Below are 22771 nucleotides of genomic sequence, written 5' to 3' on the forward strand. Positions count from 1 at the left end.
CGACGGCGTGCCTTCCGGGCGTGTGCGCACGGACCCAGGACCCCACCGCCCCCTGCTTCCCGGGCTGTGTGCAGGGACTCGTAGCTTGGCTTGAGGTTTTTGTCTTTCTGGCCCGAGGCTCGGGATTGGGACCTTGGACACTGCCTCTCGATGAGGACAGTCTCCTGTTTCGTCGCAGACCTGCGTTCCCCTGCACCCCCCGCTCTGGCCCGGGCCCGGTGTCCGGCGGGCCCCTTGGGTCACGCCGTCACCTTTTCTCGTGTGCACCGAGGGGCTGTGTCCCCTGCAGGGAGGCTGGAGGAGGTGGTGACGGGGAGTCCCTGCCACGTGGTCTGTGCTGAGGGCTCAGCTCACCCTTCACACGGCTCCGGGCTCCGGGCTCAGAGCCCTTCCGCGTGGGACTCTGCTCCTAGCCTGGGAGGGGACTGGTGGCCGGCAAGGGGTAGTGCCCCGCCAGGCTCTGGTCTCAGGCCTGGGGCTCAGGGTGGCCCGGTGACCACCTGTGCCCTGGGGCACTGCACGAGCTCCCCGGGGCTCCCCTGACACAGCACTGCCAACCAGGTGACTTAGCACCGAGGACATCCATTGTCGGTCATCCTGGAGGCCAGAAGCCCGAGGGGCAGCGGGCTTCCGTCCGAGGCAGAATCGGCTCGGGGCTGTTGGCCGCGTGCCGGGCTGTGGCCGTGCTCCCCACCCTCCACCTCTGCTCCGGCTCCGGGGTGAGTCATCTGACTCTGGGTCTGTCCCCTTCCCCTCTTCTTAGGAGGACCCGGCCTTACTGGGAGGGTCAGAGCCCGGCCTCCTCTGGGACGACCTCCTCTCCACCAACGACATCTGCAGCAACCCCGTTTGCAAGCCTGAGTTTTCTGAGGGTTGGGACGCACACAACTTTGCTGAGGGGACAGACTCAACCCACGGAGAGCAGGCTGACCTGTCTGTGCCTCAGAGTCCCCACCCAGCGCCCCGCTTTCCTGGGTGTCGGGAGGTGCGAGGTCAGTGCTCGACACGGAACAGGAGTGCATTTGGCGGAAGGGAGCACGGATTGTTTTCAAACACCGTGAGCCCCCTGATGGTTCACACGAACCCGGTGTGACAGGGGTGGTGACTGGGCCCAGCTCCCCATCACAGGCGTGTGGGGCGCCCCCTGTGGACGCCACAGAGAAGCTTCCCTTTCCCCAGCACACCCACTGCCCAGGCACTGGAGGGACGCCAGCTCCGGGGTGTGGGGGTGAGTGGTGGTCCTCTTGGATCGGCCGTGGCCCGGCCTGAAAGGGAGGAGGGCAGTCACACTAGCCACCCTCGGCCCCGTCCCCCGATGGCCTCGTTGGGGACAATGATACCAGAGAGGTTGGGATTCCCCTTCCTGTGTCCTCGGAAAGGAGTGGGCCCACCCACGTGCACGAAGCAAATGTTCATCCCTGGCTTCCAGAGAGCTTGCCGGGCGTGTGTGTGCAAGGACCAGATGGCAGGGCAGTGCTTGGCACACGCCCTGCAGCCGTGAGAGCTGCGGTGGGGGGGGGGGAGGGGAGGGCGGGTGTGCACGGCCTCCCGGAGACCCAGGCCCATCTGGAGCGAACCCCCGGGAGGGGCCGGGAGCACCCAGCTGGACCCCAACGGCCATCCGCGAGTTTCCGTGTTGCATAGACGGCCCTGAGATGCGCATGGGACCCGCCCCACCTGCCTGGGCGGCTGCGTCTGTTCCCCGGCCAGACCCCAACCAACCACAGGTCGTGGCGCCCCTGGCCTCAGAACCCACAGCAAGGGAGGCCGGGGGGTGGGGGGGGGGGGTCTGTGTTCCTCTGTCCCCAGCCCCACACCGGCACCCACTCCTGTCCGCGGAGTGTTTCCAGGGCGGCCATCGGGGTCTGTTCCACTTGTATTTAATTTCTTTTTCTGCTCTGTTGGAAGTAAGGACTCTTATTACTAAACACCCATCGGTCAAGAGAATCACCCCCCTCAGGGCGGGAGGCCTGACCCGAGTCATTTTCTGCAATAACATTTGTAGAACTTAAAGACAAAACTCTTCATAAAAGGATCATAAAACGTAATCGTGGCTGTGAAGCCGGCCGAGTGGAGGGGAGGTGACCTTTGCAGCCACTCTGGACGAAATGTCGCTCAGGAGAGCCGGCGGTGGGGTCTTAGGTCGGAAGGTGGCGTTCCTGCCAGGCGGGCCGGCACGGTCTGGAGGGGAGACAGAGCCGGTGCTGTAAATGCAGGCTGGGCCGGGTGGGGGTTCACTGAGCCCCCGCCCTGAGGTACGACGCTGGACGGGACGGCAGTGGGGCCGGGGGGATAGAGGTCCTGGCTGATGACCTTCCCCTGGGCCTGGCGGGAGCCCTCCCCCTCGCCCCGTGCAGATTGGAGTTACTCCCGCCCAGAGGACCTGGGCAGCGGGGAAATGGGGGTCCTGACCACCTGCAGAGCCCCTCAGAGGCCTCATCACCACCGTGGACAGGGTGCCCTCCTCCTTCACCGTTTGCCCATATTCGTGGGGCGGCTGGCAGGGTCCCCATCAGACCTCAGTCCCGGTGACGTGTGACAAGGCAGCAGTTTAGAGAGACACGTAGACCTCTCCACAGAATGGGAACTGGGGCTTTGTTCAAAGGAGCAGCCGTGTCAGGAGTGGTGCAAACACAGTGTGACTCACTTTAACACTAGACTGCTTTTCCCCGCCCACCAGCTGCAGGGGCACAGGCACCGTCTTCTCCCAGGATGCAGGGGTGCAGGCACCGTCTTCTCCCAAGATGTAGGGGCACGGGCACCGTTCTACCCCAGGATACAGGGGAGCAGGCACCAGCCTCCCCCAGGATGCAGGGGCGCAGGTGCGTGTGTTCAGTTGGCTGCATTTCGTTCCCACCTTTTCAAAGCCCCAATGTCCGCACTGAACACCTGCTTTGAGGATTTGCTTCGTCCCCTCGAGGCCACCTGCACCTTCAAGTCCTCGTGTGCCTTCGGCAGTGGAAGGCCTGAGGGTCTCTGTCGCCCATCTGCAGCTTGGGTAGAGCCCGAGTTCGGCTTCTCTGGTGATCTGGGAAGGGGGTGGCTTGGGGGTCTCATGTTGAAATCGGGGTTGAGAGACTCTGGGGAAGTGCTGGGATTCGGAACCACCACCGGCCTCCCCCAGCCCCTCAAGGTCAGGCATGGACTGAAGCCTACAGGATGTCCTTTCCAGCAGGGCCACAGCTGGCCCCCCGAGTGACCTTCTGTCTGGGGGGGGGGGCGCAGCCGAGCCAGAGCCCACAGTTCAGCCGATAGGAGGATCCCCTTGGAAATGAACCCCCTCCACCGTCATTTCCTGACACTTCCGTTGTGAGTGAGTTTTCAAGTCCTGAGGAAATAGTTTTTTTTATTTCTATTTATTTTTTAAAAACTGTTTAAAAATGTGTTTATTTATTTTGAGAGGGAGAGGCCGGGAGGGGCGGGGGGCGGAGAGAGAGAATGCCAAGCAGGCCCCATGCTGTCAGCACCAAGCCCAACGTGGGGCTCAAAACTCACAAGCCACGAGACCACGACCTGAGCCGAAATCAAGAGTCAGATGTTCAACCGACTGAGCCGCCCAGGCTCCCCAAAGTAGGTTTGTAGGACATACCATTCTCTCTTTCCACCCTTGTCCCGAGCCTTCCGTCGGCTCGGTGAGGCCCGTCATCCTAACCATGGCCACGGCGACCACTTGGCTTAATGCCACTTGGTTTCAACATTCTCGGGGCCAAGTTTTCTGATCGCCACCTTCCCGATTTGTGCAAATGTCTTGGCACCCCCCGTCGCGGGGCGGGGTGGGGGCTGCACTGTCCTGCCATAACCCGCTTACTATAATTTATCATAACTGGTATCACTTAGCTCCTTGGCCAGAATGGGATCCCCAGGAGGGAAGCAAAGTTTATAGGCTCCTGTGTTCCCAATGCCTGGCACACAGTCTAGTACACAGTAGGTGCTTAATGAGTGTCGGGCGTGCAAGGCTTGCTCAGTCTGCAGCACTGCCTCACGGTCCTGTGGAGCCAGGTTGGGCATCATCAAGGGTCCCCCGCCGGCTGATGAGGGATGGGAGGAGGGGCTGAAAGGCCATCCCGCACCCCGTGGCTCTGAGCCTCCTAGGGAGATGGGGCCCCCAGAACTAACCCAGGACCAGGACCAGGAAGGGATTGTACAGGGCTGGGGGCCCCCCGAGCCTGCAGAGGAGGTGGGGGGGTCACTGCCGGTGCCGAGAGCCCCCACAGACTACAGTGTTGGCGTCTGACAGAGCTCAGAGCGCCGTCCCCACGGCCCATCCCTGTTAGAGGCCCTCTGTCAGCAGGTGCCACCCCAGGGTCCCCCAGCGCAGACACACTCCGTATCTGCCGAGTGAATGAGTGAAGGAATCCGTGAGTGAAGGCCACGTGTCAGGCGCCGGCCTGGGGAATGGGTGGCTCCGGGGGTCCGTGGGCCTTCGGCAGGTCCTACCCAAGGAAGCCAGTCCTGGGGCTCCCGGAATCCAGGCCAGCGTGGGGGGGCGCCGCGCTGGGGGCACCAGCAGTCCCGGCCGGCCGGGGCCTCCCGCCGGCCACTGGAGCGGCCCCGGGGAGCCCCGGTGGTGCACGCGGCTGCAGGGGAGGACTCCGCCAGCGTGTCCCTGACGGGCCAGCGGCACCTCTGAGCCCTTCACCTCCGAGGGCGTCCACCGCGGGGGAAGCCTCCACTAACACCCTTTCTGCAGTGCTGTCCCGGGGCCTGGTGACTCGAGCGGGTGTGCCGTCCCAAAGCACGGGTTCCTTCAGCCGACGTGTGTCCCGCTCTGCTGGCTCCCGTGACTGACGCCCCACCGCCTTGTACGGGCAGGGGCGGCCGCCCCAGCGAACGCCCTTCGCTCGGCTTGAGGAGCGCTGGAAGCAGGCAGTTGGCTGGACTGAATCTCCGTCTTGTTTTAAAAGAGTTTGTTTTTCCAGACTCCGTCCAAGTCTGTTTTAATCCACCAAAAGAGGAGCTAAGTTTGATAAATAAAAGAAGATTAAAAACGGTAGAGAAAAATGTGTCTCTCCCCCCCCCCCCCCACCCCTCAGCTCCCAAGAGACTCCTGCCAAAATGGAAGTGTGGAAACAGAAATAGAAGTGATCAAAATGTCTGATGGCATCTGTATCTTCAAATGAAAAGGCGGCGTGGCCCTCCAGCCGAGCCATTTACAGAGGATCCCACAGGCCCCGAGCCACTAGACTCCCGTGCTCCGTGGGAACAAGGCTTCGGGGCCATTTTCCTCTGCTGGGAGGGAGGAGTAGGGTTGTCCTCTGCCCGCGAGCCCCTCCGTGTGCGGGATGGAGCGCTCCCAGGGGCGCCTCACGGGGGAGGTTCGGCCCCGAGGCTTGGACCCGCCAGGGGAGCTGTGTGGGTGGGGGTCCCCCGTGACCACCCCTCCCCGGGGGCTTCTGTCTCTTTGCCCTTCAATCCCGCCTTCCCGGGAAGCGAGGACGGTTTGCCCGTGAGGTTCTAGGCACTGAAATGCCCACGGTGAACCTGGGTGCTGGCGAGACAGAGACAGGGTCCTCGGCCGTGGCCGGTAGCTTGGCCAGCGTTTAGATGGCCAGGGTGGCTCTAATTAAGCACCAGCAGGAGTGAGGGTGACAGTGACTTGCATTCAGAGACTCCACGTCACTCGCCAGCCCCGTCCGCCATGTTGCAGGTGTTACATCACCAAGCCAACGCCACCCTCGCCGAGCTGGTGGGTCTGAGTGGGTTTCAGGGCCACGGCATCGGCCGTCCTGGGAAGACGTTCCGCCCCCTCCCAGACGTCCTGAATCTGGATCTCCCCGCAGGGCGGGATTCTCCCACCTCTCTCCTGGGGTCTGACGTGCGCACACACACGAAACGACTTCGCTGAGCGGTAATGTTCCCCGCCCCGTTCGACAAGTGGGGAAAATCGAGACCCGGCATTTGACGGCACGACAGTGATGGAGCCTGAGCCCAGGGAGGGCGGTCCCCACCCAGAGCCCGAGCCACGCACCTGTCGCCCCACTGGTGTCTATGCCGCAGGCTCTCCCGGTATCTCAGTCCCTGCAGCCCCAGTCCTGGGAGGCACGGCCTCTGGTGCTGCAGCGGCACGGGGACCGCTGCAAAGCCGAGGAGACCCCAGGAGTGGCCGGAGGGCAGACCAGCGTTCTGGCTTCCCAGAACCCAGCGCTTGTGGGAGATCGGACCCCGGAGGGGCTGCTCCTTCTCACAAGCAAAACGTGGTAAGGAAGATGTCGGGGATTTTGCAAGGTCTCCAGAGGCGACGTGGCCTGCCACGTTCCCGAGAGCTTCCCCGGTCCCCCCGACCCCGCCTGCCCCCCGGTTCCCTCCAGGGCCACCGTGGGCGTGGGTTCCCCTGCTGGTCCTCCCCGGAAGCCGACACCTGTCACAGGTCGGCACCGCCGCTGAAGCTGCAAGTTCGGCGGCACTGCACGGCGCTCACGTCTGCGGTCGGCGAGGACCGGGCTCCAGGGCAAGGCTGTGCACTCGCCAGCTTCCGCTGAAGCCGGCAGGCGTGCTCCCGGCCGAGGGCGGAGGCTCAGGGCTGCCCTGTGCTCGAAGCACGAGGGGCCCGACCTCGGAAGCACACGCCGAGCTCGTGGTCACTTCCGGCCCCTGCGCATCGCGGATCCTGCCGGGCCAAGCCAGGGGCGGGCTGGGGGGAGGGAGGGGCGGTCACTCAGCAGCCCGCCAGCCACCCTCTTCCCTGTCATACATGGCATACAGCAGGGGCCTCGTGTGTGCTGCCTCCCCGCTGGGCCGAAGTCAGTTGTTCTCTGGATTCATTGTGTTTCTGGGAATGAGCCTGCAGGATGCCATCACACCCACGCCAGGCTTTCGGCCAAAGAGAAGTTCCGTGTAGAAACCACATTGACCTAAGGAAGACTTCTCCGATGGGACATGTAAATTCATCGGCCCGGAAGGACCCTCAATCTCCCTGTGACAGAGACACCAAGAGTGAACACACGTCGCTCCTTTCGCGACCGGAACCCATCTCCCTCCAGGTGCGGGGTCGTCACCCGGTGCCCCTGCCTCCCTTCTTCCCAACAGTCACCCAAGAGGAACCCGGCACCCCCCGCGCCCTCCCCGAGGCGCATCATGCCCCCCCCAGCTCCCCCGCGCCCCTCATGGCCCCCCTGCGCCCTCCTGTGCCCCCCCCGTGCCCCCACACGCCACACCCCTCCACGCCCCACCGCGCCCCCGCATCCCACCACGCCTGCTGAGTCGCCTTGGCGGAGGCAGTCCACGCGGGGCTGGAGGTTGGATGACGCGTCACAGATCCACGCTAATCCTGAACTTTGGTGCAGCAAATGATCGCACACATTTCAGGAAGGGGCCTCGTTGGAATTTAGATAGTATTCATGGCATTCACGCGGTGGCGTTTGGAGAAGGGACCAAGGCTTACAGAGCAGCAGCAGCCTCCAGGCACTCGAGCAAACCGGCCCGGGTCGGGCTGCGTCCCCCAGGGGTCGGGCTGCGTCCCCCAGGGGTCGGGCTGGGTCCCCCAGGGGTCGGGCTGCGTCCCCCAGGGGTCGGGCTGGGTCCCCCAGGGGTCGGGCTGCGTCCCCCAGGGGTCGGGCTGCGTCCCCCAGGGGTCGGGCTGGGTCCCCCAGGGGTCGGGCTGCGTCCCCCAGGGGTCGGGCTGGGTCCCCCAGGGGTCGGGCTGGGTCCCCCAGGGGTCGGGCTGCGTCCCCCAGGGGTCGGGCTGGGTCCCCCAGGGGTCGGGCTGCGTCCCCCAGGGGTCGGGCTGGGTCCCCCAGGGGTCGGGCTGCGTCCCCCAGGGGTCGGGCTGGGTCCCCCAGGGGTCGGGCTGGGTCCCCCAGGGGTCGGGCTGCGTCCCCCAGGGGTCGGGCTGGGTCCCCCAGGGGTCGGGCTGGGTCCCCCAGGGGTCGGGCTGCGTCCCCCAGGGGTCGGGCTGGGTCCCCCAGGGGTCGGGCTGCGTCCCCCAGGGGTCGGGCTTGGTCCCCCAGGGGTCGGGCTGCGTCCCCCAGGGGTCGGGCTGGGTCCCCCAGGGGTCGAGCTGGGTCCCCCAGGGGTCGGGCTGGGTCCCGTCGAGTCCACCCTTGAGGCCCGGGGCTGGGCCGTGGGCGGCCTTGGGGCTGGCCGCACGGGGTGGGGCCCTTCTCTGGCTGCACTTGGCACGTGGCCCTGGGCAGTGGACAGAGCCGCAGGCCCCCACGCGGGTGAGGACAGCGGCACCGGCCCCTTCCCCGGGCGTGAGGACCAAACACACAGTCACACTGGTAGGGCCAGGCCCGCTGCTGGGGACGCCGTGCGCCCCGGACGACACGGGTCCTCCGCGTCGGCGGGTACTGATGGTCGACGGGGCACCCAACGCGGCTGCCGGTGATTTACGCGCAGCGACTCCTCGCTGGAGCCCCCCTTTCTCCAGGGAGGAACTGAGTCACAGGACACTCGGTAACCTGAACACGGGCCCCCCTGGGCGTCCTCCTGTCGGGACAGCGGCTTCTCTGTACCTGCCCGCCTGTCACCATCAGCCCTGCCGTTCTCCACATGCACCTGCCGGGATCCCCATGTTCTGAGCTTCCCGCCGGCCTCTGTGTCTTGTTACAAACGGCTCAGGACCTTCCCAAGCCAGGCGCGGCTCGGGGGTCATGCGTGCCTCGGCCCTGCGACGGTCAGCTTCCTGAGGGCAGAGCCGCTCTGTGCCGTCCGCCCCGTGTCCCCAGGATGTGGCACAAGTGCTCCCCCAGCGTGGGGGAAATGCATGATGGGAGCCCTTCTCTGTGTCACAAATACGTGCTTCTCCGCCTGGTCTCCCGAGTTTCAGGCCCCCAGAAACAGAGCAGAAACATGGCAAGGGTCTCTTACAAATGACATTCTAAACACACTGGCCTTTGAAGGGAGAGCGACCTCAGCCTAAGAAGAGTCCCCAGGTGTCTGCTCACTTCCCGGGTGGGCGCAGGGACGGGCCAGAGGGCAGAACTTGCGGGATGGGCCTCCGGAAAACTCGCTCCGGCCCTGACTCCTCTGGGAGCCCCAGAACTAAGACCTCAGACCTTTCAGCCCCCGCCTTCAGAATGTGGGGGGATGGCGAGGCCCACGCAGACAGCAGGTAGACCCCTCCGCGGACGGTGGGGGTGGGGCCTCAACTGCTACTTCTGGAGTGACTGACGGATGGCCAGCTTGCCTGGGCTGAACGTGAGGAGGACAGCCCAGGTCAAGCCGAGGGCATAGGCGATTCTGAGACTTTGTGGCAGGATGTGTCTGGATGTGCCGGGCGAGGGAGTGACGGGGAGAGGGACGGAGGAAGCGACGTTAATCCCTCGGGACCACAGCGCTGGCCCCAGACGGTGTCAGCCACAAGCGTGGACCGACGTTCTCCGGGGAATTTAAGGAGTGGACCGTGGAACGATTTCTTCAAAGCTTGAGACCGTCTTTAAAAGCACGTGCGTCTCCTTACTTCCTTTGACGTGTCCGGCGAGATGAGGACCGGCTGCCGGGAGCCAGCTGGGCCGACGGCGCACCTGGCGGGGACAAGGTGTGGGTGGGCGTGGAGAGAGGGCAGGAGGCTCTGTGCAGGGCGCACGGACAGGCTGCGGGAGCTGGGGAGGCTTCTGGGATGACGGGTACTCCCTGCGTGCAGCTTCCCAATGACGTCACCTCAGATGCCTGACAGGCTCTCCTGAGAAGGTTCTGGCATCTTCTAGGCTCAGTGGGAGATGGTGGGAGATGGCTCAGTGATGTCGGCCATGGGCACCGGCAGAGAATCACCAGAGGAGCCTTTGCCATTTCGGGAGGGCAGGCAGGGGTTCAGGACCCTGAAGCGCTCCCAGCAGCAAGGCTCAGGAGGCCGAAGCCCGATGCCCCCTGGGTGTTGGGGTGTCGGAGAGCTGGGAGCCACAGCCGGCCCTGCCAGGCGGAGCGATCCCGCCCTGGTGTCTGTGAGAGTCGCAGGAAGGTGGGATGTAGGCCCTGGTGTTTCCATCGGCAGGGCTGTGTCCGGGAGACGTTTGTGCGGGGGTGTTTTCCCGCCGTCCGTGCGCTCCCTGGGCTGGGGAGGAAGGACGCCGTGTGTGACAGGAGGTGACCTCCTGGGGGTGAGAAGGGAGCCTCAGCAGCGTTCCCGGGGAGAGGAGGGTGGGCGGCGGGGGCCCCGGAGAAGCGCCCTCCCGCCTCCCTGGGGCCATGACTTAGCCGTCTGAGGTCGGGACTCCCCCGTCCCTCCGCACCTGCTCTATCGGAAGGTGGAGTGCATCATCCTCGGGGACCTGCCGTGGGGACTTCCGGTTCGGATTCGCAGCCCCAGCCCCCAGGAGCATCCTAGCCCAAGGTGGCCCCCACCGTCTGACCGCTCGTGACAGTCCGACACCTTCCAGACTCGAATTTGTCGGATCCCGTGTGTGGATGGAGGCCTTGCCGGACCACACAGCCTGCGCGTCCGGGAGCCCGGACCACCGCGTCCTGGTCCAGGATGCTCTCCTTGGACGAAACACCTTCTCGGACCTTCTCCCGCCCCGGGAGTGAGGTGGGCACGTCACGTCCACACTGAAGTGTTCCCAGAACCAGCTGGGTTCCGCTCATTGTGCAGCAGATATCTGCTGTTGAAAACGTTTCCCCAAGTGGTAGCTGCTGCCCCTGCTTTGGGCCTCGGCGAGGAGGGCCCAGCACGTTCCTGGCGCGCCGTCCCCCGCGTTCCGTCCGGGGGTGCCCCGCGTCCCCCGGCTCAGCGTCATCCTGAGCCCATCACGCCCCAAAGTGCAGGGGTGAGGCCGCTCCGGTGAGTCCGATCGGGCAGGGGGCGCGGTCCCATAAATGCAGGGGCAGAGTCCCCTGTGCAGGGCCGGCCTTCCTGTCACCTCCCAGGTCAGGGGACGGCGGGCTCGCTGGTGTTCAGAGCACACGCTAAGGGCGCGAGCCCATCAAGGATTCCGTGCCAGAACTCCTTGATGTTTGGCTTCAAGTTCAGCGCTAAATATAGACCCGATGGGCTGTGCCACAAAACGTTGCCTTCAGGTGTGTGTGGACTTCTGTGCGTGGGGGTCCCGGGGCGGCCCGTGTTTCCACTTCTGCTCATGTTCTGCAGAAGCGGGGAGGGGGTGGGGAGGAAGACGCATGAGGTGGGGAGAGCCACGGCGAGATCGTTCCTAGGGCCCCGTCCCGTGGAGCTAGGCCACCCTCCCCTGCTCCCGTGGCCGGAGCTGCTCCCACGACCCCAGCCCCGTTGTGGCTGCGGCGTCCTGGGCCGTGTTCCCAGGGGCCGCGTGCCAGATGCTGTGCCGGGCGCGTGTAGCATGAAGGCTTGTCTCCACGGGGTCCCTGTGGGGTCCCTGTAGGGAGACACCTCTGCCTCCTCCATCAGAACGAGCCTCAGGTCATGGCGCTCGCCCAGGGCTGCACATGGGAACGCTCACTGCCTGGGGCTCTGCCCACGTGACGTTGGCCCTGGCTAGGGGGAGGGGCACTGAGGGAGGCCAGCTGCCCTGAGGTTAGGCCTTCATTCATTCACATGGCTGTCTTGGTGTCCAGGACGGGTCCGCCTGGGACCGTGAGTGACCCTAGCCAGCATGGAAGGGCCCTGAGTAGGGCCCGCTGGCAGGTGGGCGGCTTTGGGCTTGGTCTCAGGAATGGGGCTTGTCTGTCCCTTCCTGCCCCACGGCCTCCAGCAAAGGCCCCACCTTAGCTTGCTGCCTTATGTGTGAGGTCTCGGGGGTCATGACGCCCCATCTGGGAGAGGTGCGTGTGCAGACTGAGTCATGGAGTTCAGGGGCTTAAGATCGTGCTTGGGGCTGGGAGAGGTCCGTGGGTGGGAGCTTCTAATTCCCTCCTCCTTTTCCCCGTGGGTGGCTCTCCATCCGGGGCTGGGACATGCCAGGACCCCTGTTCTGGGATAGAGGTTTCTGGAAGGTGACCGCGCAAGGGCTGGCTAGTCTTAGGGTCCCTCGACCCTGGGCTCTCCCTGCCTCCCATTCCGGACAAAGTCCAGCCTTTCTGGGGCCCTAAGCTCCTCTCTGTTCTTTGTGCCATACCCTGCTCTGATGCACGACCTCCCCACCCCCACCCCGGCTCCTGGCTCAGGGCTGGGCCCACAGGGTGGCCCCATCAAGGCCCTGCAGGGCTGATGGCCCAGAGACTCTGTGGAAGGTGCAAGCCAGCCCTGTGCGCCTGAGAAGGCCCTACCTGGGAGCTCTTGGGCCGTCGTGGGGAGGTGGGTGCCATAGGTCCCCCACCCAGGGGCACCCCCTTAGACCGGTCTCCCAAAGAGCTCACAGTCCGAGCTTTGACTGGGTGCTGCGGCTGGGGGAACATGCCAGGGACCCGTTGCCTCAGGTCCGGAGACGGTGACAAATAGCCAAGGTCCCTTCTGGGATGAGGAGCTCAGGGTGCCGCCCGGGTCAGCAGACCTTCCCTGCGAGGGGTCAGATAGGACATGGTTTTGGCTCTGTGGCCCCACAGTGTCTGTTCCGCCGCTCCACGCTTCCGGAAGGGGGTGGGCGCGGCTGCGTGCCGATTACACTTTACTTAGAAAAACAGGCCCCAGGGTTTCATGGAGAGAGAAGGAAACAGACGCGTTAGATTCTGGAACAGAAGCGGCTATGGGGCCAGCACTGCCCGGGGAGGACGCGGTCCCCTCATTAGAGGAGCTGCCAGTGAGGTTTACGTGGAAGGGACGGCCGGGCCGGGTCTGGAGAAGGGAACATGCCGGAGGAATCTTGAAAGAACGTAAATCAGGCTGCGAGGTCTCCTGTTGAATTGAGCGTTGATTGAATTGAGTTGCTCTGGGATTAAATGGACTCGGCTTGGCCTCCCACGAGGGACGCGGGCACGGGAGGGGGTTGGGCTGCAAACCCGGCCCCACCAAGGATGTCTTGAGGGGCGAGGACGACCTGGTTTGGCCTGCGGGTGTGGCCTGGGGACGGCCTGGGGCGAAGTCCCTTCTGCAGGCAGCTGGTACATCGGGTGGGGGAGGCCGAGCTCACCGGCAGGACCTCCGTCCCTGCTTGTCCTCGGCTCTGCCCCGCGGCCTGGGTCTCTTCGGTCCTCGGACAGCTGCTCCGACCACACTTTGTCCCTGTCCCTCTGCCCCATCCCCGCCCTGGGGCCCGCCGTGCCCAGTCCTGAGTGTAATGGGGTGCCCACCGCCCCCCCCACTCCCATCACCCCCCACGCTCTGCGTGGCGGGCAGAGTGGGGTGTGCCCTAGGAGGGCCTCCTGTAGATTAACTCGGCTTACTTGATTCATTGATCGTGTCAGGGGTCCGTTTATCACACTGACAACTGGAAAAACCTTAAGTAAATATTTATTGTGCGCAGAGGGGTCCGCTGGGCTCCCCTGGGGCTGCTGGTCGGGCTCGGCCCCTCGCTGTTCTGATGAGAGCCGCCCTCGGCATCGCTGCTTTTCATTCACGTGTCCCCTCCACGTCCCGAGGCCCTGCCTGTGCGGGGACGTGAAGCGAGTCTAGTGCCGCCCCGGGTGTAGACGGCGTAGACCGGGCGGAGAGAGACCCGAACGGGCCACCTGGCTTGAGCCTGATCCACACACTAGAGACGCCACCGTGGCTGACGGCCTGGAGATTCTGCAACATTTCTCGGATCAGGCCCTGCTCTGCCTTCTCGGATAGGTCTGTCCACACATCGTGACTTCTGCAGTCCCGGTCTCTGACAAATGTCACCTCCTGGGGGAGGCCGCCCAGGACCAGCGTGACTCAGATGGCCTCTCCCCTTGTGCCGTCCCTGCCCTGCTAAGTGTGTTTCCATGGCAATGTCACTCACACCTGCAGGTGTTACGGGGGGGGGGGGGGTCGGTCAGGCCTTGGCTGTGCTCACGGCAGCACCCCCGGTACCCCGACCAAGGACTGACACATGGGGTGCCTGGGACACGAGGGAATGGTGGCTTGCACACCACTGGGTGCCGGGGAGGGTCGGGAGCCTGTCCCCCTGTGTCTGGCCAGCTGACAGGAGCGTGCTGGGGGCAGGATGGCGGAAGAGGGGGTGAAGGATCCCGGGATGACAGGGAGGGCGCGGGGGGGGGGGGGGCAGTGTGCAAGGGGGGAGGGGTCACCGGTGCAGGCGGGACAGGGGCAAGCTGATGAGATCAGGCGCCTGTGACCCCGATGGCGGGTTTGGCGGAGGGCTTCAGGCAGGCTGGTGACAGACTCGTGAGTGTTTAGGGGGACTTGCTTCTCTGCTGGTCCCCGGTGCCCGTGTTTGACGGGACGGGGCAGGGCAGCCACCGGTTCCACACCCGCCTGGCCCCTGTGCCCGAGTCTTCCTCGGCCTGGGGACCCTGCTCATTTTCTGGGGCACCGTGAGCCTTTTGGAAGGTTCCTGCGGCGTTCCTGAGTTCACGTCTCATGGCCACTCAGTCCAGGCCCAGCCCCCTCGGGCTCTCTGTCCCTGGTGGTTTCACGTCTGCCACACCCTGGTGTTCCCTGACCTGTGGGCTGTGCCCTTCTCCGTTCAGGCCTTTCGTCGCTCGGAGGGCATTTCCCAGCCCCCAGCATCACCCAGAACGGGGCACCAGGCGGGTGCTGATGCCGGCGGGTGAACACGCTCACCTGCCAGCTCTCGGTGTCCTTCCCTCCCCAGTGGGGACGAGGCCACCGTCCCCTGCCTGTGGCATCGAGGGGCACACGAAGCTTCCCCCAGAGCGGAGAATGCGGGGCAGACCCACGGCCTTGCCCTCGGGCGCCCCCGCTCCCCACTCCGTGTTGGGGCCGCTGGAGGAGCTTCCCCTGCGGGGCCTGGGGACACGGGACAGACATCTTCAGAACATTCCGGAAGGGCTCCCCAGACCGCCAGCTGTGACGGTGCAGGAGTTTGACGGCCGCTTTCGTTCATCACTTTCTTTTTCATTAATAAAAATTAGGATAGGAAAGAAATTATCATAATCCAACATTGACAACGAAGCTTTTCCAATTACTTCTCGTTCTGTGAAGCTTTTTTTTTAATCAAAATGATTTATGATTAATACAGTGCATATTAAAACTTTTAACCTGGTACCTTCGTAAAGTAAAAAATGTCCCCAACATATTACATTTTTAATCACATGAGTTAATTACTCTTTGGGGAGGCTTTGGAAATTCTGGGAAGGAGAGCATTTCGGGTTTCAAAGAGCGATGGGGGCCCGTCATTTAACGAGAACACGGATGAGCACCGTTGGGGTTCAGTGAAGGTCACGGCGGCTTCATCGGCAAACGATTACCGCCATTTATTGCCAGAAACGGATGAGCATTAAGAGCTATTGTTTTAATGGATTAGACCCCCAGATGACAACGGTTTCACCATTTCCCAGGTGTCTGGGAAGCGATCTAGGAACGTCTAGGTGCCGAGATGCCCTTCACACCTAGAACCCGCCCACGCAGGTGTCTGTTTCCCCAGCAGGTGGGCGCACCTGTCCCTGGCTGTCCCTTTCCGGGATGGTCTCCGTGAAGGTGCCTGGGGTCAGGGGTCCCCGAGAGCCTCCCTGGGCCGGCTCCTCCGTGTCTGCAGAGGTCACTGGACGATGCTTCTGGCGAGTGGGACCCGAGACGGCCGTGTGGCAGGCGTGGCCGCGGATTCTGAGAGTCGGTGGAGGTGGAGACAGGAGCAGGGGGAAGACAGTGGGTCCCTGGGGGAGAACCGGGAGCCCTCCGCGGCCAGTCGCTACCTGGGGAGCGGGGGGAAGGATAGCACAGGGTGTGGCTTGGGGGCGACGGGGCCCAGCGCTCCCCAGCGGCACCGCTGGCCTCAGACCTCCTCCACACGCGCTCACACTTCCTTGCGCTCTCAGAGCGCGGCCCTCGGACCCCGGCGGCTCAGAGCCTTTCGGCCGCAGTCCACAGCCCCTCCGCTCCTTCTGGGGCCCGGGCTGAGGGAGGCCGCCTCCCCCTCCAGCTCATGCTGTGGCTTTTGTCTGGAATCTTCACTTTCACACGGCGGATGTTCAAGTGCGTCTGTGCCTTCAGAAGCTCCGATCTTGACCGGAGAGAGACAGGGAAACAAGGCAAGAAGGAATTGTTAACCCTGGACGTGCCTGGGGGCTGTGGGGCACGCCCACACTTTGGGCGCCCCGTGCTCTGAGGCCTCCTGCGGCTCGGTGACCCCATCACCAAAGGGTTTCAGAGAAGGGATGACCTTTGCAGGGACCACGTGTCCAAGCCCCGCTGCCACAGTGGGGCGGGGGCCCTCAGGACACCTGTCCCAGGGCATAAGGCAAGGAGGTGCAGCTTGGCTGATGGCCCGGCACTGTAGGGCCACGCACTGGAAATCTTCACCTGTCCCGGGGCAGCGTCCTCCAAGGCCCAGGCCCTGGGATTCCCGGCCCGACGGCGCCCCCCCCACCCCCGCCCCAGCCATGCAGCCACATGCTAGTGAGGACCTCTGCACCTCCCAGGGAGGGTGTCCTGGTGTTTGGGTGGGGACCACGGGGTCCTGGCTAAGACCTCACGCTGAAGCCTGGTCCTTTGGGGGAGAATCAGATTCAGTGGTAGCTTCTCCCAGGGGCCGGTGGGGTCAGCCGTGGGGGTCACAGACAGGGGCTCTGGGGCAGAGGAGATGAGTCTGTCCCGATCACTGGGGGGATTCCAGGGGGCCTGGGAGGAGGCGGGTCCCTGGCAGGAAGTGCTCCCCGCCCGTGCACCCTGGAGGCGCAGGGAACGGCCCCCTTGAGGCCTGTAGGCTCTGGGGACCGGCATGGTTAGCAGTGAGCCTTCTTCCTGCACACCACACGGGGAAGTAATTCAATGTAATAGATGCTGAGGTTTTCGAAATTACATTATTTAGGAGCTGCGGCTTACACACACACACACACACACACGTGTGTGTGCTAAGCTGGGGATAATTAATAGATTTATTTAAATCGGCCTCTGCCATCTGTATTCATCTGGGGAGAGATGCTTCCCAGGCAGGCCCACGTTGGGACACCTTTGCCTGTGAAGGGAAGCTGGCCATCCTGGGGAGGGCGGTGGCCACCGGGGCCACGGGGGCCACAGCAGGCTGGGCTCCCGGCGGGCGTGACAGGCCGTGACCACGGACAAGGCCAAGCTGGCCCCGCAGACACCAGACGGTGTGGGAGGGGCACCTCGCGGACCCGGGAGCGCCTGGCCCTCCCCATCCCGGGGCCGTGGCCGGGCTCTTTGTGCGCTGGCGGCCCGAGCGACTGTGTTCAGCCCGCAGGGGCCTCTTTCTAGGATCCGACTGGAGACATTCCAGGCTGCGGTTCTCAGCCTCTGCCCTACTCTCTCGTCCCACCTCCTTTATGCCCAGAGCTGGCGTCCCTGTTGTCGGGGGTTTGTCCAGAAGGAGCAGCGTGCACCTCCCCCCTCCCTGTGGCCCAGACACCAGCTACACTGTGTAGTGTGCATCCAGCCCCAGGCACAGGGTGTCCGCCGGGGATGCGGCCTCAGGGCCTTTGCTGGCGGCTGGTGAGAACAGAAGCTCCAGGATGTGGCCCCCTGTCCTGGCCCCTGGGAGCTGCGCCTGAGCCTGTGGACCCTGGCCGTGGGCTTGACGGTCGTCTCTGTTGATGGCAGTTGGGGGGGCACCTCGGGAGGAAGCTGGGGACCAGGCTCCGGTTCTGATTTCAAATGACAGGAAACAACACTCCCCCTTCCGAAGGCCACACGGCGAATTCTGCCCACTGGTCGGCAGCTGTAGGGGACAGACGAGCATCTGGGAATACCGTGTCGTGTGGCCCCGGCCTCGGGTGGTCACCGCTGTGTGGTCACCACCGTGACATCCACGTGGGCCCTGAGGAATGGCCCCAAGACTTGATCTCTGAGTCTTGCCCTTGGGGGGTGGCAGAAGGGGGGCTGGAGCCTCCTTGTGACCGTCTCCCCAGTGACACCTTTTCCGCCGGGCCGCTCTGGCCCCTGTGTGTCCTGCGTGCCTGCCTCAATGTGGGGAAGGCCTGGACACACGTCCGCGTGTTGAGTCCTTACCGCGACCTTGCCGAGCTGCCTCCCCTTCTGGTGGACACTCCGGGTCGATCCAGGCATGACCAACGCCTTCCAGGAGCAAGTCCTGGGGATCGAGGGGCTCCCCCGGGAGATGAGGAGGGCCACAGGGACCGGCAGATGGGCAGAGTGAGGGGGTCCCACGGGGCTCAGAGGGAGCCACCGCCCCATTGCGTCAAAGCCCATGTGGGGCTCCTGCCGGCCCGCCTCTCACGTTCTCCCCGCACCCGAGTCCCAGGGCTCAGTCCCCTGGGGGCACCGCCCGCCCTCGTGGAAGTAGGTCTGGGAGATGTGACAGCCGCCGAGTCAGATGCTCGTTGGTGGAGGGGCGAGGGACAAGGGAGGGCGGTGTGCATGTCTACCCCACCCCCCGGGTCCTCCGGGATCTGCACGTTGGAGGATCCGGGGCCGGGAGGGTATCGGGAGGTCCCAGGCGGCTAGAGAGCCGGGCTGTGTGGTTCATTCTCATTCCGGGCCAGGGCCCCACCGTCCCCATGTAGCCATTACTGCGTGCTCGCTCGCTGTGGCTGCATTATAATGAGAGCTTATGTTCAATTTGCTGGGAGCCCGCAAATCGTCGTCTGCTTTTCCTCGGCACACACTCATTTGCTACTTGCCCTAGGTGTTTCTTACAGTCTCGCGTTTTACACACGGACAAATTAAATCTGGGTTTGAATGTGTCCCTCTCTGGAGCTGACATAATGTGTTTTAATGGCCGTCACACCTCTCTGTGTCTCTGAGCCCATAATCGTCTGCATTTTCCAGCTGCAGATCACTTACAGGGTCATATCCTCAAAGCCAATAATGAAGTTATTAAATGGAGTCGAGGTCCATTTGGGTCCTTGCCATGCTGTCCCGCCACCGGCAGTGTGAGGGCGGCCTTTAGGAGCGGCGGCAGTGTGGGGGGACGTCCCTCCTTGCTCTCGTGTTCGTTTATTCATCTGGCCAGCCGGGAAATGTGTCCCAGGCATTTCCACGCAGAGCCGCTGGGAGACGTGGTCCAGGGGCTGTGGGACAGTGAGGTGGCCACGGCCACGTGGGCAGTGAGGAGGGAGGCACAGGGCAGCGGAAGGGTTGGCCGTCTCGGGTCCACAAGGACACCTGAGTGCCACGTGGGCCACGTAGTCGGGGGTGGCGTGCCCCCCCCCCCCGGGCTTCCTCCCCCAGCCCGCAGGCTCCCAGAGACCGCGTGGGAGCAGGTGCGCGCTGGGACATCTGCAGTGATGGGCGCCGTGGCCTGTGGCCTGTGCCTGCACACGAATATGTTGACACTCTAACCCCCAGAGCGTGTGCAAGTGGCCTCTAGGATGTGCTTTGGTCGTGACTTGGGGCCCCGTGGTGCGATTATAAGACACAGGAGCACGGTGATGTCTGTCCGCCGTGGAAGAGGCCTCCCTCCCACCGGAACCAGATCTGCCGGCACCCAGATCCCGCACGTCCAGCCTCCAGAACTGGGGAAACGGTGTTGTTGAAGCCTCCTGCGCTGCGTCTGTTCTCGTGGCCTGTGGGGGGGGACAGCGGGCCCTCACGTTCCTGCAGCCTCGAATCTTCTGGGTGGACGAGGGCTGCTGGGGTGGGGGTGGGGGGTTCCATGGGCGTGGGGCCTCTGATTCAGGCCCTGAGGCTGCCATCCTGAGGCAGACACCCTGCCTGGGAATGACCTGGCCCCCGCCATCCGGCCCCGCCTGGCCGTGGCCTCTGCAAAGCCTTGCTGTCCCTGCCTTCTGCCCCTCCGGCGTGACGGACCCCTGCCCTGGGCCGTGGCGTGGCCCACGCGTGTTGGCAATGACAGAGAATGCCTCTTCTGGCCGGTTTCATCTGGAAGGCCACCTGGGTGACCTTGCGTGCAGACTCGGGGTGCCTCGCGTCTCCTACAAAGCCCTCCCAGGCCGGGCGCTTGACGGCCTAGAAAACATTTAGCGTCCACTTTGCTATTCGCACCCGCAATAACCCGCTGGTTCTCTGGTGGCGACGTGATTGACGCATGCTGTTATCGAGGTGATGATTGCCGCTAGGACCCAGCATCCCCGTTAGAAAGTTCCAGATACCAGCAGGCGGTAATAAACCGCCTCACAAACAGTGACCCTACGCATTTCCTACAATGCAATAGCTGTTTCTGACATTCTGACTCAGGCTTCAGTCTCATTTAGAGGTGAGTGTTCCTGGTTCCCAGATCCCCTGCTCAGGGTCAGGTTCAGGGCCCCCAACGCTCTGGAAAAGCCGGCAGGTGACCAAAGTCATTTCTGACCCGCCGCCACAGGGCCTGGTGGGAGCTGCTGGGCAGCCTCCGGCGAATGACCCCTGGGGCTCCTGCCCTGACACAGGTTCGGGGGCTCCGTGCCTCTGTCTCTTTCTCTCAGGGTTTAGGGCCACGGCGTGGACCCGGCCAGCTCCTGGCCCATAGGAGAGTAGAATGTCAGCGGTCACCCCCCTGCCATCAAGACTGCTCTGGAGCCTTGCTCCCCCAGCCCCTTCTAGAAAGTGGGTCAGCGGGTACCCGGAGGCTCCTGGGCGGGCGGGTGGGGGGTGGTCTGTGACTCAGAGGGACCAGCCACGTCTCCCCCTGCCCAAGGTTGGCGTCTCACCTGGGGAGGGAGGGCCTGGACCCCGGCCGGCCCCCGAGGCCTGTCAGGACCTCGAAGGCCTGAGTCTTGGACTGACAGGGGAGAATGGTCAGCGGAGGGGGCCGAGCGGCACAGGGCCGAGGGCCCCGCGGGAGAGATGCCCGTGGCCTCCCAGCTGCCTTCCTGCTCCCAGCGCCCCAGGCCGGCCCGCCCCCCACAGGACCACTTGGAACTCTGTCCTTCCTGCCTCGGACCACGCTGTGGGCTCAGTACCGGGTAGGCCCCTTCCGTTGTCTCTACGAAAGGGGCACCTCCCAGCAAGTGCCTTAGTCTGGCAGCCCCAGAGCAGCCCCGAGACCAGGACGCGTGTGCATGTGGTGTGTTGGGGCCCCGAGGGGACAGCCGTGAGGGGAGGGTGGTGGCCACCAAGTCCCCGACTGCAGGAGGCCAAGCAGAGGCCGGGTGGCCGGCGGGGGCGGGGTGGCCCCGTGGCTCCGCTGCATCCTGCGGCCGGTGGGACAAGTTTGACTCTCTTGTGGGTCCTGAGCGGGGGCAAAACTGGGCCAGCTGATCAGCCTGCTGGCTGTGGGGGTGGAGGCCGGGCTTCCCGGTGGCTGCGCAGAGCTGGGGGGTCAGAGTCCACTGTCACGTGCGGTCTGGCCACTGTCCGTTGTTTGTGTGGTCGGTTCCTCCATCCCCCGGGGACCTGGGAAGGTCCCAGCCTGGGCCGCGGCGAGAGGGGTGGGCACAGGTCACCAAGCTTTGTAGGAGCAGCTTGTGGCCTTGTGGGGAGGAGGGGAGGTCACTAGTCTGGGAGGGAATGTTCTGGGGCTGGTTGACGCCTGTGATAGCCGTCATCACCATCTGGGTCAGAACAGGAGCCTGGGGACACATGCCCCCTCACGGCCCCCAGTCTCAGTGACTCCACTGGGCAGCCCTGTGGAGGAGACCAGCTGGGGAAACCGAGGCTCCGAGAGCTTGTATCCACAGCTGTGAAGGGACCTGGAGGCGGAGAACAGAAACTCAGGAGACAGACACTCTCTTCCCTTGGCCACTCTGTCACCCCCAGTGGCCGTGACGGGATGGACAGTGGGGGCGGCCCTGGGGCGGCGGGGTGGGCTTGGGGCAGGAACTGGACCCTGCCGGCCGGAGCTTCCCGGGAGCCCACCCGGAGCTCCCGCGAGGGCGCCAGGTTCAGGCGCAGGGTGGGCCCCGGGGGACACGTGAGAACCCACTCACACCGCCAAGCGCCGGGCGGGGGCCTGGGCCCGGAGACCGCACGGCTGGGTGGCCCTCCCGGGATGCTGGCCGTGGGGGACTGGCAGTGGCTCTCCCCGTGCACAGTATAGTGGGGACCCCGATGTCCCCGGTTCCCACACTCGGGGTGGTAAGGAGAGCAGGGGCCTGGGGAAACTTCCCGTTCCAGCTTCCGAGGCACGGGATTCTCCATCCGGCAACATTTAAAGAAGTATTCGCGAGGCTGGAGCCCCGGATCTTTCCCCGTGTCCAGCACTGCTCGGCTCGACCTCGCTTGCAGGGCCCGCTTTGAGCAGAATCCGGCATCTTGTCCCTCAGATGGAGCCCTTGGCGTTCTCAGGTCCTCTCCTCCGCAAGCCCTCCCTCCGTCCACACGAGACCCCTGTCCGGCCGCCCACCCAGCCGCGTGCTCAGCTCTCAGGAGCCCACGCTGGCCCCGATCACGGCGCGTGCCCGCCGGGTGGGGCGTGGGCGCCCGGGCGGGAGCGCGTGCCTCCCCCTCCCGAGTGCCCCTGAGTCCCAGCAGGTGCACATCTGTCAGAGGAACGGGGGCACCGGGCACGTCCGTGGTGTCCCTCTAGGCTCACTGGGAGATGCTTTCAGAAGACGTTCCGCACTTGGGGCAAATGGGACGTAAGCACAGCTATAATGTGGGTTGATGTGTGCGGAGCAGAGATAAGAATTTCCAAAAGGGGAGCAAGGTGACGGTGGCCAGGGCGGGGAGGGGAGAGCCGTGCAGGCAGCTGGCTGAGCGTCCTGGGAGATCGGCCTGGGGGGGGGGGGGGCCCGTCTGCTCCCCAGTGGAGCGCCCACCCCCTCTCCATCCTCCCCCACCTCCTCCCTCCTCCTCCTCCGTTTTGGCTGGGGAGGCCCTCGGTGCACAGGACAGAGACACAGCCTTGCTGGCTCGGAGCCCCAGGCCAGGGCCGCCATGGGCAGACAGGGAGGGGAGGCCACGGCAAAGCGTGGCCCTGCAGAGTGGGTCACGTAGGATGAGGGTTTAGCACGGGATTCCTGGCGGAGTCTGGCTGGATGCTGGCCTTGGGACGTCGGCAGGGGTCCATGTGCACTGAGGGGC

At 64.4% G+C, this 22771-nt stretch overlaps 1 protein-coding gene across 1 annotated transcript; it reads right to left on the minus strand.

The window, feature by feature from the left end:
• Window positions 1–7324: 7324 nt before the first annotated feature.
• Window positions 7325–21886, minus strand: LOC115518805 (basic proline-rich protein-like). Its single transcript, XM_030322326.1, has 7 exons — window positions 21500–21886; window positions 20458–20528; window positions 15331–15496; window positions 10358–10485; window positions 9401–9464; window positions 8886–9010; window positions 7325–8375 (listed from the first exon to the last, which is right to left on the minus strand). The coding sequence occupies exons 1-7, from the start codon at window positions 21884–21886 to the stop codon at window positions 7325–7327; spliced, it is 1992 nt and encodes a 663-aa protein (XP_030178186.1).
• Between the last annotated feature and the right edge of the window lie 885 nt (window positions 21887–22771).

This window comes from Lynx canadensis, chromosome B4 (assembly GCF_007474595.2).
Source record: "Lynx canadensis isolate LIC74 chromosome B4, mLynCan4.pri.v2, whole genome shotgun sequence".
NCBI lineage: Eukaryota > Metazoa > Chordata > Mammalia > Carnivora > Felidae > Lynx > Lynx canadensis.